Source organism: Macaca nemestrina, chromosome 7 (assembly GCF_043159975.1).
Source record: "Macaca nemestrina isolate mMacNem1 chromosome 7, mMacNem.hap1, whole genome shotgun sequence".
NCBI lineage: Eukaryota > Metazoa > Chordata > Mammalia > Primates > Cercopithecidae > Macaca > Macaca nemestrina.
In genome coordinates this window covers 144,909,838-144,928,046 of record NC_092131.1, presented here as the reverse complement: position 1 = coordinate 144,928,046, position 18,209 = coordinate 144,909,838, and the positions used below count along the sequence as shown (strand labels likewise).

The 18,209-nt window shown below is 37.5% G+C and overlaps 1 protein-coding gene across 10 annotated transcripts in view; it reads left to right on the top strand.

The window, feature by feature from the left end:
- The window catches only part of LOC105489751 (transcription factor 12), a 366,026-nt gene that overhangs the window by 310,651 nt on the left and 37,166 nt on the right, over nt 1-18,209 (top strand). For 6 of the 10 annotated variants that reach the window (XM_011754800.3, XM_011754791.3, XM_071066792.1 and 3 more), the window contains 3 exons: nt 7,953-8,031; nt 16,449-16,522; nt 17,526-17,597. In XM_011754800.3, the coding sequence (XP_011753102.1) occupies nt 7,953-8,031; nt 16,449-16,522; nt 17,526-17,597 (225 nt within the window). The remainder of the gene's footprint in view (nt 1-7,952; nt 8,032-16,448; nt 16,523-17,525; nt 17,598-18,209) is intronic. The other 4 variants (XM_011754809.3, XM_011754819.3, XM_011754857.3 and 1 more) reach the window with 1 other exon arrangement.

Sequence of the window (18,209 nt, the reverse complement as noted above, 5' to 3'; positions counted from 1 at the left end):
AGGGTATTGATGAGAATGAAAGAAAATTATCTCACCCTTTTCTCAACTTACTGTCACCTGATGAAAATGACCTATTTAGGAAGAAAATTTTATTCTATACTAAATCTGAGAGGTCCCCAGGTATTTGATTGGCTTGCCATATTCCTTCTCCTGATTCTGGAAGAATCTAGTAACTGATATTTCACATGTAGCAGGACAAATAACATTTGAACTTTCAGTGCTAAATAACTTTTTAAAATATAAGCTGCATTTTGGGGGCTTTTTTTCTCAAAGGTCGTTTGTTTATTTTATTAAAGAAAAGCTTCTATCAGGGAACCTTGGCATATAGGCAGGCAAGAATTTGTGATGTTCTCAGTGGCCCTTCAAGTTCATTTTGTTACCCTTCACATCCTTGAGTATCTTCCCGTATTATAAACAGCATACTAGCCAAACCAAAATGGCATTTGGAAAAGAAAACCCAAATTCACTGTGAATGGAATCCAGTGAAGAAATGTTTAATCTAGTTAGTGGGTGGGCTTTGGTTGTCATGGAAACTCAGCTCTGTCATCCTGTGTTGTTACTAGGCAGAAGCAGCCAGGTCATTCCATAAATCATTTCTGTCATAGCTGACGGTGATGCATTCCATCTGCTCCATCACTGCATGCCATAGTCTGCACATTTCAAATCCCTTCCTTCAGTCCATCTGCTTCCCCACTTCCTAGCCGGACACCTCCCCAAATACATTCTTTTTCCAACTTTCCTTACAGACGCACATTCACTTTAATATATGTTTAGTGCACTCAAAATGTACTGAAAAAGAAAAACATTATATTATCTGGGGATAGGAAGGATTAGAAGAGATGAGGAGAAGGAACTTAATGAGGATTACATTTGAGAGTCTGACATGCATATCATAATTTTATGTCAGGTATTATAGATCTTTTGAAATGGTGACTGACTATTTTGAAATTTTAAGTTCTTTAGAATGTGACGCTTTTAATATAGCATCTGGTTTTAGATGGAGAACACTATGCTATTGTCATTAAAAAGTAATTCTATTTCCCCAATTGTCTGATATATGTCTTAAAAGATCTTTCATATTGTGAAACATCAGAGGGTACAACCTTTGTTCTTCAGTTTAGGTATTAAAGAGCACACAGAATACTGTGTGATTAAACATGTAAGGCCAGATAATGCATTTGCAAAGGTTCCTTTATTTTAGGTTTAAGCCTGGATAATTGTGGTCTTAATCTCAGGATAGCAAGAAAGAGAATTGTACATGAAAGTATTTACACAAAGTTCCCAAAGCCCTGTGGATTATGCATTAGTTTAGATAAAAAAAAAAAAAAAAAAGAAAGAAAGAAAAGAAAGAAAGAAAAACTAGGGTAGATAGAAGGAAAGGAAAATCTGGATATTCGTGCCATTTCTAATGTGTTTCCCTGAACGTTTGCCAGACAATAACCCTTTAAGATTGTGCCCGTGGAGAGTTATATAGAGGAAGAAACATCTGGTTTATTTCAGTGCCTAATACCATATCAAAACACTTGGTCTTTAATTTAGAGGAGATCAAACAAGAAGACTGTTTAACTTTGTTGATTATATCAGACTTCTTTGTGATAATTTATGTTTTGATTTCTACCTCAGAGCAAGGGAAAAAGTGAGAGAGAGAGAGAGAGTGTGTGTGTGTATGTGTGTATGTATGTGTGTATTAATCTGGATAAATGGTCAGTAGTCTCTAACAAAAGAAAAGAAAATTCAGGGAAGTTGATGTTTAAAAGTAATTCATGAAATAACTTTCTTTGTTCCTTAGACTCAATAACATTAGCATAATAAAGATTAACTGAAATGTGCACTGTAGTGTTTAAAAAATTGGGCTCACAGTTCCGGGGTTCGGCTTGGTAGCAGTCCATTGTTTCTTTTTTGTCTAAAGCCCTTTTCATTAGCCTCTGGCTTATTGGCACCCTGCTGATTGGAATAGACCATGACTGATAGGAGGAGGAGTCTCATTTGTTGGAGTAAAATGAGGCATATTACCGTTTAAGCCTGGCAGAAGGTATTGGGAGTTACTCATTATTGGTCATTTAACAGTATGAGGACCATGGACTGCATGCAGAATGAGTGCTTACTTTGTTTAGACTCTAGAATCTAAATCACTCTTTACCCCAAATCACTCTTTACCCCTATTTTTTTAAGTAACTGATTTTTTTTCTTCTTTTTATTCTTACCTTCAAACATCAGTGTAGGAGTTCTTTTAAGGCCAGGAAGTATGAAAAGAAACGTATTCCTCATTTAGAATACTCTGCCAAATAAAGCCTGTGTTTAGAACTTAAAGTAGCACAATTTCTATAGAATAAGTATGATTTGTTTGTGATTTGGTAATAAAATAAACACTCAGATATAAAGCTTAGTGAAATGACCTGTGATCCAATAGGCTGTGTTATCATACTTTTCAAATGTATTGCTCCTCCTCTCCCACCATAGACATTCTTTTTATGAAAGTAAAAGTGATTTTTTAAAAAGGCCTGTAACTTACAGGGCTATCTGTAAATTTAGGAAAAGTATTGATAACAATTCTGTCTGTCATCACTTTAACTGGTAAAGTAGAACCAGTGACTGTGATGGATGAGTGAAAAAGTTGGCTTTTATTGTACAAATAGAGAAGCTGCTTTTGGAAAAAATATCAGAAATGACTTATTTTTATACTTGATATGTTTTTGGTGCTGCTTCTCCTGTTTAGACAGTGATTTTTTTTTTTTAAGTTTACACCAATTTTACATACAGCATTGGGGCATTTCACTAAGTCATTTAAAGATAGTGCTCTTATATGACTCTAAACTTTTACTTTCTTTCCTTGATATAAAGGAGCTTTCACCAGTTGTTGACATGGTTAGAGATTGTTTTAAGTGTAAGGACAGAGTTTTCAAGGAAAATCGGGATTGGTAGTCCATTTCTACCCTCAAAAGCCCATGCCTACCTAACAGTGTGATATGGACAGCTTAGTACATCAACACTAATTCCCAGAAATAGTGAAACCTCACCATATGATTATTCTCAAAGCTTATGCCATAAAACTGATTTGAAATTAAGTCATATTTATAACAAGCTCTTTTGCCCTTAGTATTTCTGTTGCTGACCCACATTGTATAAATACCAAGATAAATACTACCATTTATTGAGTCCTGCTTTTTATCAGTTAGTATTATAGGAAATTTCAGTTGTAGTTTAATCGCTCAAGTTAAAAATACATACATTGGGCACCTGCTTGTACAAGATACTGGCATACAATAATGGATTCAATGTTGACCAGTATAAGTTTCCTGTCTTCAAAGAGCTTGTAGTCAAGGAGAGAAGACAGGTACACAAATAATGATAATGTATAACACAGTGTGAAGTAAAAGAGCAAAGAGAAGTTCATACTATTTTCTAAGAGTATAAGGAAGGTGAAAATGTTTAAATGGGGAAGTGACATTGGAACTGAACTTTGATAAGTAGAATTCCATCTGGGAGAGGTTAAGAAACAAGCGTTCTGAAAGGATGACAGGCTGTGTTTAGCAAATGAAAAAATATTTTGTTTGCATAATAGGGTATGTAGGTTAAAAGTAGATTATAAGGGCTGGGAGGCTGAGGCAGTGGAATCACCTGAGGTTGGGAGTTCGAGACCAGCCTGACCAACATGGAGAAACCCTGTCTCTACTAAAAATACAAAATTATCCTGGCATGGTGGTGCATGCCTGTAATCCCAGCTACTCGGGAGGCTGAGGCAGGAGAATAGCTTGAACCCAGGAGGCAGAGGCTGCAGTGAGCTGAGATCGCACCATTGCATTCCAGCCTGGGCAACAAGAGTGAAACTCTGTCTCGAAAAAAAAAAAAAAAAAAACAAGAGGAAAAAAAAAAACACAAAAATTAGCCGGGGGTGGTGGCACACGCCTGTGTAATTCTAGCTACTTGGAAGACTGAGGCAGTAGAATCACTTGAACCTGGGAGACGGAGGTTGCAGTGAGCCGAGATCATGCTACTGCACTCCAGCCTGGGCAACAGAGCAAGACTCTGTCTCAAAAAAAAAAAAAAGTTTTTGAGTACATTTGAGTAGTTCAGGGCAATTATGTATAGGATGGAAAGAGAGGGAAGTAACTAGAAATATAAACACTTAAGTAGTCCAGCCACAAGTTTGAGTAAAAATTTAAAGTGGTGTCATGGCAGTGATTATGACATGTGCCTGTCCCAGAAACATTAGAGAATTGTGGATATTGGTGTCTCCAGAGGGAAGAGTAGAGTAGTAGAGGAAAAGAGGAGAGAGTACTTATGGTAACCATAAGCATGGTGCTGCTAACCTAAGTAGAAGAAAAGAGATGGGAAGGATGGGAAGCTTAGGGTAGTAACATAAAATTTAGGTTTGGACATAACTGAGCTTGAGATGAAAAAAGAGCATGTCCAGATAGAAAAGTCTAGCAACCAGTGTGACAAGAGAGGTATCAATTTAGGAGTCATTCACCTGGATGTGTTAGTTGATATTTGACAAAGATTACTATTACCAAGAGATAAAGCACAGGTAAATGAAAGAAAACTGAGACTAGAACTCTGGGGAATCATACATTAAGGGAAATGGAAGAGTGAAATAGGTGGACCCTAGGGACCTTATCAAATACAAGGACTGAAAAGAAGCACTTAAATGGAAATTCCTAGCAAGGATTATGCTTTTCATTCTTAATGACAGCTGTGTATCTATACATTGAACCCTCACCATTTATCTGCACTCTTGTGGAATCTGAGGCTACATTAATAAGACAAATTCCTTGTTCTTCTGGGGCTTATATTTTACCATGGGAAAGGAAAAAAACAGGTAACAAACAAATGTAGATGATTAGAAATACAGTGTAAGCAGGAGCATGTGACAGAAAATGCTGCTTCATGAGTTGGGCTAGTTTGTAATAATCACAGTTTTGCATGAAACTGAAAATTTCTCACTCATCCATCCACCATCAGTGTTATCAACCTTTCCTTCCCTTGCCAAAATTGTAGTCAAGACATATTTCATAAAGATGAGCATCAGTTGCTCATAAATGGTATAATTATTTGAATTTTGAACATAAGAAATGGTGGTTTACAGTGGTAAAGAGGTATGTTGAAGGCCAGGTGCGATGGCTCACACCTGTAATCCCAGCACTTTGGGAGGCCAAAGCAGGCAGATCGCTTCTTTGTTCAAGGAGTTTAAGACCAGCCTGGGCAACATAGCGGAACCCCATCTCTACAAAATATACAAAAATGTTGGGTGTGGTGGTGGGGGCTTGTAGTCCCAGCTCCTTGGGAAGTCAAGGTGGAAGGATTGCTTGAGCCCAGGAAGTTGAAGCTGCAGTGAGCCATGATTACACCACTGCACTCCAACCTGGGTGACAGAGTAAGACCTTGTCTCAAAAAAAAAGAAAGAAAAGGAAAAGGTACGTTGAAACATGTTTTGTTTTTGTTGAAGTTTGATGACCTTCCCTAATTTACTTATGTGGTTGAAATAAATCAATGTATGTGTGCAAAGCCACTAAGAACAAAAATATACCTTTCCAAGCTAATTTACCACATGTCCTATGAATGTTTTAAAAGGTAACAACTTAAAAACCAATAATACTGATTTGTTTTTTCTTTTTTCATATGGTGTCTTACTCTGTCACCCAAGCTGGAGTGCAGTGGCTCCATCTCAGCTCACTGCAACCTCCGCCTCCCGGATTCAAGCGATTGTCCTGCCTCAGACCCCACGAGTAGCTGGGATTATAGTTGCCCACCACACCCGACTAATTTTTATATGTTTAGTAGAGATAGAGTTTCACCATATTGGCCAGGCTGGTCTCAAACTCCTGATCTCAGGTGATCCGCCCACCTCAGCCTCCCAAAGTGCTGGGATTATAGGCGTGAGCCACCGTGCCCAGCCTAATATTGATCTTATACTATCTCTCTGTTACTAGATCCTCCCAAAGTGTTTTGAACTCTTTTCCATAGCTTTACTTTTCCAAAATAGCTTTTTAAAGAGAGTATTACAGTGTCTAGATCCTGACTATTTGAGATAGTTGATGTATAAAGGCATTTACAATTATAAGTTACTAACATCATACAAACTGGCATATTTTATTTGAAGTGGATATATTCATTTGTAGTCAAAGGAAGGTAGACTTTGGGCTGCTTACTATTTGAAAGCCTGTTACCTTTTTAAAAAATGAAATTTGGCCAGCTGTGGTGATTCACACCTGTAATCCCAGCACTTTGGAAGACTGAGGTGGGTGGATCCCCTGAGGTCAGGAGTTCAAGACCAGCCTGTCCAGCATGGCAAAATCTCATCTCCAGTAAAAATACAAAATGTAGTCGGGCGTGGTGGCACACACCAGTAGTCCCAGCTACTGGGAGGCTGAGTGAGGAAAATCACTTGAACCTGGTAGGTGGAGGTTGCAACACTGCACTCCAACCTGGGTAACATAGTGAGACTCCATCTCAGAAAAAAAAAAAAAAAAATGAAATTTGTCAATTGTGACTTGTAGAGTTTTGTTTTATATGAACCTGTCCCAATATCTGACTTTATCAAATATTGAAAGAACATTATTATGCTTTCTTTAAAAACAATGTTGAAATTCCTTGTATGCTGTAAATTGGGTCTCTTTAAATTCATTAGAGGTCTAAGTTTATTCAAAGCAAGGTCATTTCTACTGGATGACTTTTTGCACTCAGATGACTTTTTGCACTTGCAAGTAGTTTTCCTTTTTGAAATATTTAACCACAATTTATCCATATAAGTTGTTTTCTCTGCCCTAAGTGCCGAGATAATGAAAATGATCATTATGCCTATTAAAAGAATAGGATTGTCCAAGAAGAGATCTTAGGGATGGGCCTTTGGTGCCTGGATTAAGGGGACTTTTAAAGTGTTTACTATTGTTGCCAGGCGCCATGGCTCACGCCTATAATCCTAGCACTTTGGGAGGCCAAAGTGGGTGGATCACCTGAGGTCAGGAGTTGAAGACCAACCTGAGCAACATGACGAAAACCCATCTCTACTAAAAAAAAGTTAGCTAGGCGTTGTGCTGCGCACTCGTAGTCTGAGCTACTAGGGAAGCTGAGACAAGAGAATGGCTTAAACCTGGGGCAGGGCGGAGGTTGCATTAAGCCGAGATTGCACCACTGCCCTCCAGCCTGGGTGACGGAGTGAGACTTCATCTCAAAAAAAGTGTTCACTGTTGAATTAGATAAACTTGAATTAATGTCTGTCACCACTTATTTTTGACAATATGAAATATAAAGTATTGCAACAAAACTTTAAGCTAGAATACCTAAATTTATGCATCCCGATAATTTATCCTCTTCAAAGTTGACCTATTGGGATTTGAAGTCCACAAATCATCTTGGAAACAATTTTTGAAGCATATCAGGATTTTTTCACTTTCTTCAAGGGTGACAAAAGTATCTTCTGAGAATAAGTTTAATGTTTTACAACACTCAATCATTTGGAGCTAAAATTGGCAAAAATGTGGTTGATCAAACTGAGTAACTTTTTAAATGAGAGATAAGGGGTCCATTAAAAAGATTATTTTCTTTGTTCAACTTTTAAACTGTCCTTAAAGACCATTCTAAAAGATAGTATTAATAGTTTTCTGAGGTGACTATTTTTAAAGATACCACATTCTAGAAAGATTGTCAGATTTGTTAACTTTGTAGGTACTTCTTATTTTTCTGTTCTAACAAATACTTCGTTATTTTCACCTAGAAAAATAAATACTTATGATCTATTTTATTCCTCTCATATTAGAATATATATACTTTTTAATCTGTTTTTTAAACTGCGGCTTCTGTATGATGAAACAGTCTAAAACTTGATGAGAAATTTTTTCACTCTGAAGTCTTAAGGGTGACAACTAGATTATAAAAATAACTCCATGTGAATGGATTTGTGTATGTGCTGTTGTCACTTATTGATACATGTATATTTCTTGTTTTCTGGTTAGATTTATTCTCCTGACCATACCAGCAGTAGTTTTCCATCAAATCCATCAACACCAGTTGGATCACCTTCACCTCTCACAGGTAGGCTTGTGTTTTATCTAACAACTTCTAACGTGTGGGTCTACTTAGAAATATTTCTAGTTTATTTCTCAACAAACTTTAATAAAAATTTGTGAAAAATCATTTAGATTTGACTATAAGAAAGCATGTAAAGAGAGCCTTCCTCTTGAATTCATTTTGGAGAATATTAAAATATTTGCTAATTTTGAATTATTTATTAATATCTTCCCTGATTCTTAATGTAATTTGTGATCATTTCTAAGAACAGTAGTTACAACAGGATAAAAATAAGACAAGGCAATTGGAATTAAGATAAAATATGGAGAAAGAATGAAATCAAAAATTTTTCTAAAGTAATTTTTTTAGAGACAGGGTCTTACTCTGTTGCCCTGGCTGGAGTGTAGTGGTATGGTCTCGGCCCAATGCAGCCTCCAACTCCTGGGTTCAAATGATCCTTCCACCTCAGCCTCCTGAGTAACTGGGACTACAGGTGTATGCCACCATGCCAAGCTAATCTTTTTACTTTATGTAGAGACTGGGTCTCATTATGTTGGCCAGCCTAGTCTTGAACCCCTGAGCTCAAGCATCCTCCCACCTTGGCCCTCCAAAATGCTGGGATTACAGGTGTCAGCCACCATACCCACCCCCCCCCAAAATTTGTTTTTATAAGATAGCATGTAAAATATATAAGATTAGTTTATTTTAAAATACATGTAACTTCTTCCTTGTTCTCCACACTTACCATGTACAGCAGGTAAGATTCAAAGATGAATAACTACTTCTGCTAGATAGTCTGTTTTTATTTTTAGGTCAACTAAGTTATTTCACATAGAAAAAATTCTTGGGAATGATGTGGTTTTTCTGCTAAGGAAAGAACTCTCTGTGAAGGTGGATTAATATTGTTAGTGAAAATAAGTGGTTTACATTTGTTTTTGTTTTGTTTTGTTCTGTTTGAGACCGAATCTCACTCTGTTGCCCAGGCTGAAGTGCAGTGGCGTAATCTCGGCTTACTGCCACCTCTACCTCCTGGGGTCAAGGGATTTCCCGCCTCAGCTTCCCAAGTAGCTGGGATTGTAGGCACCCACCACCACACCCGGCTAATTTTTGTATTTTTTTGTAGAGATGAACTCCATTTGAATGGAGTTGGCCATGTTGGCCAGGCATGTCTCGAACTCCTGACCTCAAGTGATCCACCTGCTTCATCCTTCTCCCAAAGTGCTAGGATTACAGGCGTGACCTACTGCGCCTGGCCCACATTTTTTTTTTCCTTAATATTTTTCACATTAGTTTAGACAAGTTCTAAATACTATCCTATAGTATAAATTTGTTGAGACATGATTGATGTTATTGTAAACAGGATTTTTATTTCTTAGGAATAAATATATAAAAATGTTTAATATCTTTTAAGCTATAATTTTAAAACTTGAACTATTTTTTTCTGAGCAGTGTTTGGAGAAAAGCCTTGCTGAAGAAAAAATATATTAGATTGTTTTGAGGAAAAGGCATTAGGCAACTGGATAAAGTTATCATATTCCTCCAACAACAGTTGAGGGAACAATTCTGTTTTCCTAATCAAGCCATTAGTTAAGTCCATGCAGTTTTGTTGTTGTTGTTAAGCCTTTTTGCATGGGCCATCACCTATGCTTTGTGTATTAGCTTTGTGGCTCTACTAAGAAGCATTCCGGTTTGGGGATGATGAACTGCTGGCAGCTGCTTTCAGCTATGAGCAGGTTCTGCCACTCTCCCAGACACCAGGGCTTCAGCTGTCTAGTAAAAGTTAAACAGCTGTTCCCCACATAGACAAGACTATGAAAGACCCATTGACTTAAAGTTGTTGTTTAGCAGAGCTGAAATTACAGGAAGAAGGATGTAACTCTAACCCTACTCACCCTCTTTGCACAGTTTTACTAAAATTATCAATGTCATTTTTGTCACAGCTTGTTTCACTTTCTCATCTGAGGTATCCGTATCAGCATTCCCACTACCTCTCCTTGTCTGTCTAGTAAGATAGCTGCCAAAGTATCCTTTGGTTTTAATAAACACTGAGTAGGAAGGCAGGCCATGGCAGAGCTCAGCATCTATGAAGGGTCATCAGTCAAGTGCAGAATCCAAGATTTAGACATTTTCCAAAAACCTAGTGGTCACAAGTAAAATCTCACATTTCCTCCTTCATCTTTATTTGATATTTAATAGGTGATGCTCTCTTTTTCTCTTTAATTCAGGTTGTTAATGAAAATCTGGACTGTTGAATTATGTAATGAAGGCTTCTTTTTCAATTCAGCAGTCATAATCAAAGAAAAGTACTTTCACATACTTGTGTTGAAACAGCAAATCAAAGACTGATTTTAAGCAGGTCCATCTCTCCTGTCTCCTGTATCTATGGTTCTTACCTAAACGCACATACACCCCTGCCCACCCATAGCAGGGCAGAGATGAGATGGAAAGAAGAAAGGAAAGCACTGTGTGATAAAATATTCACTGTCAAAGGGAGAAGGAAAAGAATAAGAGCAAACCAGAGCTCCTATATAAATATGTGGACATTATTTTGCATCTTGTGTGGCAATGGCCTGTTATCTAGAATAAAAAATTCTACCCACTGTGTGGGTGGAATTCTCCACACTTGCCCTATTCCTTATGCTTTTGAGCATCAGTTAGACTTAGCACAAGTCTTTTAAAGATAGATACACATGTGCAGAGCCACATAAGCAGCTTCTAAGGCTATCATTCTTTAAATCCCCAGTGTTTTCCTTGGAAACTTTTCAGGTCAAGAGCATACATTTCTACACAGAGAATGCTTAGGAGGAAAGTTCTGAGATATTGTATCAGTTAGGATGCTTTAGGCTAAAATGAAAAGAAACTCTTGTCTCAGCTAGACTGAACAGTAAGAGGATTTATAATCTTGTGTGGTGAGGTCCTGGCCCCCTATGTCAGGGCTCATGCTCTACTTTGCAGTTCTTCCTCAGACTGGTAGAAAGACAGTGTGGTTCAAGGTACTACATGCAGACGTAACAATCTCCAATAGATGAAAAAAGGACCATCTCTCTTTTTTTTTTTTTCAGTTAAAAATTCCCTAATTTTTTATTCCCGGTGCCACTACCACAACTTACAGGGCAATATGACTGATGTAGTGAAAAGAAAAAGGCAAAACTACAACAGATAAAAGACCTCAGGAATATACATCTTATTGTCACTACATTGCATTAGTCAGTAGCTACACTTTTTGCAAACTGGCTATGACAGTCCCGAACAAGAAGGGTTTCCTGTTTAAGCTGCAGTAACTTTTCTGACTATGGATCATCGTTCCTTCTGTGGCAGATTTTTACAGTTCCTCTAATGCATTTGGGACAACTGTCTCAACGTAACCTACAGCTTTCCTGACAACTCCTTGTTCTCTCTCCTGCTAAGAACTGTAGCCCTTTTCTGCTGTTTTTAGAACCTTCTGCTACCATATCCACCACTTTCACCACCATGGGGAATGCCTGAGCTTCTTCCACCAAAACTGCCCCCTTTCATGGGTTCATAGTTTGATTGCTGTTGTTCACTGTAATTCCCAAAATCATTATAGTTTCCACCACCACCATAGTTACCACCGTCAAAGTTTCCTCCATCACTCCACCACCACCACCATATCCTTGGTCCATCACCATCATAGCCCCCTCTACTACTATAACCAGGAATACCAATATAGTTGCCACCATCACCTCCAAATCCATTATATCCACCATCACCTCCTCCATAACTACCTCTGCTGCCACCACCTTCACCACCATAGCCTTCTCTTCCACCAAAGTTTCCACCACAGCCAAAATTACCTCCACCACCTCCAAAGTTTCCTCCATAATAAAATTGCCAGATCTACCTCTATGACCTCTTTGTTATCCAGCAGACTTCATCTCTTGTTTAGAAAGGACCTTTTTTACTTCACAGTTATGCCCATTAATACTATGGTGGTATTTCTTTTTTTTGTTTGGTTTTTTGGTTTTTTTTGAGACGGAGTCTCACTCTGTCATCCAGGCTGGAGTACAGTGGCCAGATCTCAGCTCACTGCAAGCTCTGCCTCCTGGGTTTACGCCATTCTCCTGCCTCAGCCTCCCGAGTAGCTGGGACTACAGGCGCCCGCCACCTCGCCTGGCTAGTTTTTTTGTATTTTGTAGTAGAGACGGGGTTTCACCATGTTAGCCAGGATGGTCTCGATCTCCTGACCTCGTGATCCGCCCGCCTGGGCCTCCCAAAGTGCTGGGATTACAGGCTTGAGCCACCGCGCCCGGCCCGTGTGGTGGTATTTCTGAACAACAGTTTTATCAACTGTATCATGATCCTCAAAAGTTAATGAAGCAAATCCTCTCTTTTTTCCACTCTGCCTGTCTTCCCTAACGTCTGCGGTTTCAGTCTTGCCATACTTCTCAAAGTAGTCTCTCAAATTATATTCTTCTGTTTCTTCTTTAATACGACCAACAAAAGTTTTCTTCACTGTTAGATGGGCACCAGACTTTACAGAATCCTCTGTAGAAGCAGCTCTCTTTGGTTCCACTACACACCTATCAGCCTTGTGTGGTGTAGCACACCTTGCTGCCTCCACCTCTTCAACACAAGAATAAGTCACAAAACCAAAGCCCCTGGAACGTTTTGTTTGGGGTCTCATTACCACACAATCTGTGAGTGTGCCCCATTTCTCAAAATGTCTCTTAAACTATCATCTGTAGTTTCAAAGCTCAGACCACCATAAAAAGTTTTCTCAAAAGCTCTGGTTCCTTTGAATCATGGCCGTCTTCCCCCACCACCCACCCCTACAGTGGTGGCAACGGCTGGAGGGCTGGGGGCCACCAGGCAGCAGTTTTACCTTCATTTTGAGACCAGATGACCGGACTCACCTCTTCCAACTCAAGTTCAGTATCCCATCCATTTCTTTTAAGAGTCTTTTAAAAATTATTTTGAGGATCCTTTTCCAGAAGCCTCTTAAACAGATTTCCCCTTATGTCTTATTGGCCAGCACTGGGCCTAATGCAGTTACTTGCAACAGAAATGGTGCCACCATGTTTATCTTAGCATCCGGATTTATCCCTAGGGCTAAGAACAGAATTGTTCTCTCCTGGTTCCTATTAGGAAACGACAGACCCATCTCCCACACCCCTTGTGAACAAAATCAGTGCTCTCGCCACAAGATAGAAGAGAGGAATGGCTTTGTTTACTACAGTTATTTAGGAAAAGATGAGCATTTGCAGTAAGAGAATAAGTTTACTAAGGGAGCTTGGAAGGCAAACAAGCAAAGTCTTCCTTTGCCTTTCATTACCTACTTCTGGAATATAAGTGAATAAAAGTTCAATAATTGTAGTACTCAATAGTAATCTTCAGAGCATTCACAGAAAAAAATAAAAATGAGAGAAAGAGAAATTCTAATCAATTCTACTAATTGATGAGCTACTTATTTTTATTACCTGTCAGACTGCCTGATGTTAAGTCAGTTACCTGACTTCAGCATGCTTTAACAAAGTGCGTTACACTAGAACAGGCCAGCCTGTAATAAAAACAAAGTAAGTTTAAGTATATCTAAATTTTTTCCCAGTTTAATGAGTTACACATTGAAGATAGACCTTTGTACAGTTTTTTAATAGCACCAAAAATTATCTAGATGATTTATTACCCGAGTAATTTAGTGTGCACATCTGATTCCTCAATATTAAGCTAGTGAAGAATCACAAAAACTGCATGTTTTGCAAAAGCAGATGCATGCTGACAATTCTGAGGCATTTGAACATAAAACTTGTGTTAATGTTGCACACAAAGTAAGTAATTTGATGATCAGGCTCCTATTACAGGGGACTTACGGAAGGAGTAGAACAAAATGATTGAAAAGTAAAGTATTACCAACATTAAGATAAATTCTTTTTTAATAATTAAAGGTATTTTTCAAAATCGATTATGATTAAACTGGTCACCTAAAATTCATAATTCTACATCAGTGCTTAGAAAGAAGTAATGCACTGAAATTAGCATTAAGGTGTTGGCTGGTTGTTTTTATATATTTTGCATATAGTCAGTTACTGAGATTTTCTGGTTGATCAGTTCAGCCTTTTAATTATAAAATTAGCCCACAAGTTTTTGAAGCAATGAGCAATTTTAGATTGTCCATAATTTGTTTGTAGTTGATTTATGATTACATTTGTATGTCTAGCAAGAAGCCTTTAATGGTCCTCAAAATAATTTGTTTATAATTTGCTTGTAAGTAAAAAAAAAAAATTAACTGAAGTGCATATTTTTTCTCACAATTTTAGTATTTAAAGTGTGTTTATGTAATCATAACAGTATGCATATAATTGTGAAATATAATCAGGTTATGAAGAATCTGTATCCAACTTTTCATCTTGCAAAATGTATATAATTGATGAATACAGTTACTACATTGTTTCATAAATAGTCTTGTTCAGCTAAAATGAACTATAATAGTTCTAATTTACCTCAAGTTTTTCTAAGACAAATAAATTGTAGTGTCACATTAACTTCCTAAATATGGCAAATTGACCTGCAATAAAAGGTTCTAGAGTGAGACAAATTAAACCTTCAACTTCCAACTTTGATTTCTAATATAATTCAAATTGTCACTGAAGCTTTTATTAAGAACAAAAATATATATTTAATTAAATAGTCTTTATTCTGTAAATGACTTATTTTCAGATGCACAATCATGAAATAATGAAGATTTTGATCAGTTGTTTTTGTCTTTTTGCTTTTAAAGGTGTTTTCACAAGACCATTAAAACATCGCCTTCTGTCTAACATATGGATGAATTTTTTTTTATGCTTTTCTTTTTATACTCTGAACTTGTATCTTTTCTTTTTCTATCTTTATTTTTTAAATTAGATTTCTACTTTTCTAACATCACAGGATAAACAACATCTTACAGAAGTTTTTATAATATTTTCCTAGTTAATGTATTTAGTATAAACTATTTTGGGAAATTTTTAAACAGATGACCCCAAGATCATTTAGAATCATGGGAAATTTATTCATCCGTGTATTGCTAAAGGCACAATCAGTTAATATTACCCCTTGGTAAGGCAGTTTGTCCTTACGTTAATTTATGTATACCCTTTGATTCGGAAATGATAACTATCCTCAAAACATCCTTTCCCCTGGGGGAAAAAAACTCAGAGTAATGTTTACTTATATCACTGTTCATAATAGCCGAGTGATAACAACCAAAATGTCTAGCAGTGAAACAATAGTGGCTAAGCAAATTAGGTGTAGAAGCCAGGCACAATGGCTCGCGCCAGTAATTCTACCACTTTGTGAGGCTGAGGCTGGCAGATCACTTAAGGTCAGGAGTTCGAGACCAGCCTGGCCAACGTGTTGAAACCTCGTCTCTACTGAAATACAAAAATTAGCTTGGTGTAGTGGTGTGTGCCTGTAATCCCAGCTACTTGGGAGGCTGAGGCAGGAGAATCGCTTGAACCTGGATGGTAGAGGTTGCAGTGAGTCAAGATGGCACTAGTGCACTACAGCCCAGGCAACAGAGCGAGATGCCATCTCAAAAGAAAAAGGCCAGGCGCGGTGGCTCAAGCCTATAATCCCAGCACTTTGGGAGGCCGAGACGGGCGGATAACGAGGTCAGGAGATCGAGACCATCCTGGCTAACACGGTGAAACCCCATCTCTACTAAAAAATACAAAAAAAAAACCTAGCTGGGTGAGGTGGTGGGCACCTGTAGTCCCAGCTACTTGGGAGGCTGAGGCAGGAGAATGGCGTAAACCCGGGAGGTGGAGCTTGTAGTGAGCCGAGATCTGGCCCACTGCACTCTGGCCTGGACGACAGAGCGAGACTCCGTCTCAAAAAAAAAAAAAATTAGCCAGCATGGTGGCACACGCTTGTAGTCCCAGCTACTCAGGAGGCAGAGGCAGGAGAATCACTTGAACTCAGGAGGTAGAGGTTGCAGTGAGCCAAGATCATGCCACTGCACGCCAGCCTGAGCGACAGTGAGACTCCATCTCAAAAAAACTAAAAACAAAAACAAACAAAAAAAAAACTAAGTGTAGAGAATAAGGGGAATATTAATGTAATCATTAATAGTATTACCAAAATTTCTGTACAATGCTAGAGGAAGGGGGACAGAATTTTAAAAGTGTGTACATTGTAAGTGCATTTTCTCAAGATACATAGGCGTGTGGAATAAGTCTAAAGAATGTGCAAACATAAAGGTAGCTGTATGTTAAATTACAGGGTTTTTTTTTTTTTCTGTTTTCTCAGCTCCCTACATTTTTTTTTTATTAATAATGAAAGATTTTTAAAAATGTATTGGGCTTATAAGTAGCCAATACTGTGCTGAAGGCCGAACAAAAATATTCATGTAAATTTATTTATTCAGTATCTTTACCCTTTCCTTCACAACATTATCAAGATCACTGAGTTAACCCAGGTGTGTGGGTACTTTTGGGTTTTAACAGGTACCAGTCAGTGGCCCAGACCTGGAGGGCAAGCACCTTCATCCCCAAGCTATGAAAACTCACTCCACTCCCTGGTAAGAGCCTCTTATACACCAATTTTATCTGATAGCTTAGAGTTTGTTTGTTTTTAGTAAATCTGGCATAACAGTAAAGAAACAGTAGGCTAGCATTGCACACGAATTCTTTGCTAACAAATGGCTGATTCAGTTGAACAAAATAAGACACATTGGGTATGCCTTTTGCCATCTGTTCTTTGGGACATCAGGCTTCTGGTGTCAGGACAGCTGATGTTAAAATTTTGTTAGGAGGATTTTTGTTTCTTTGACAAATCTAGGGCTTAATCATTCTATACTTCTATGTCTACATATAAAGGGAAACTTTTTTTAAAAAGACAAGTAAAAGCAAGAGAATTTAATCCAGCAATGCAAAATTTTTACCCTTTTGTATTTTACCCTTTCTCATAATACTGTATGTGGTTTATTACATTTCCATTAAAAATTTTAAGTGAATACCAGTGTTTTTTGTCATGAAAGTGTTATTTGCCATGTTTTCTTGTGGGAAAAAAAAAAAAGTGTATTGTGGAAATCATACAAGCAAAACATTATTTAACAAGGCAGTAAAGGAACCTTCTAGATACTTGAGCATGAAGAATTTGTGGGAGAATGTTGACTACTGTTGCTTTTGTATACTTGTATTTGTAACCCAGAATTACACGGTATAATAAAAACAAAATAAGGATGATTTGATGGAATGCTAAGTCATGCTCTCATTCGTAATTCCAGGTTGCAAAGAGAAACATTCTTTTTCTGTGACTAACAGAACATTTTAAATTGAAGGAACATTTGCTTTTCATGTATTTTGCAAGCAATTATAAGCAATGTGTGCTGTTTAGATGCTAACCTCGTAACTTCCCTGTTGAACCCCAGCCTTTTCATATCTTAATAAAATAGATCTCGCACGTCTTGGCGTTAACTTTACTAACATGTTATGCTGACATGCATATCAGCTATTTCCTCATCTCTTTTGGAGTTAATCTTAACCTGTGCTTTGCCTCCTGTTCTGTCTTGACTTTGCCAGAAAAATCGAGTTGAGCAGCAACTTCACGAGCATTTGCAAGATGCAATGTCCTTCTTAAAGGATGTCTGTGAGGTACTATTTCTTTTAGATGGTGCCTTTTTTGTGTTTCAATTAATTATACTTCCCATTATTCATTTAAAATCTTTAAGTTGTACAGACTCCAGTCTTATAAAAATCAAACAATTGACTATTTCAGTTTTTATCATAGTATATAGGAATACTTTTGTCTCTTATGTTGTTGAAAGTGATCCTTTTTAAAACAGCTCTACTGGCATGTGCTTTTGATTTTTTTAATTCTAATATGTTTGTGTATGGGGCATGTGTGTATCCACACACCGGCAATACCATTTATTTAGTTTTGTCAAAGAACATATCTGGATGTGTTCACCATATAAGATACATGTGCTTTATATACTTAAGACAAAATTAAAACTTAAACTTACTGGATTTGAGGTCCCTTCCCCAAATTGCCATCATTCAAAGATCAGTATTAAAATATAGGTTGTACTTTTTTTTTTTTTTTTTTTTTTTTTTTTTTAGCAACTCTTATTGAGAAATGACATAGTGTCCTTCATCTTTTGTAGAGGCTAAAAGAAATAACCTCATGGTAGTTTGGTAAATTCATTTTATAAAGCAGTGATTTGTTTCTGAAGCTTTGAAAATTTAGCATAATCTACAGACAGA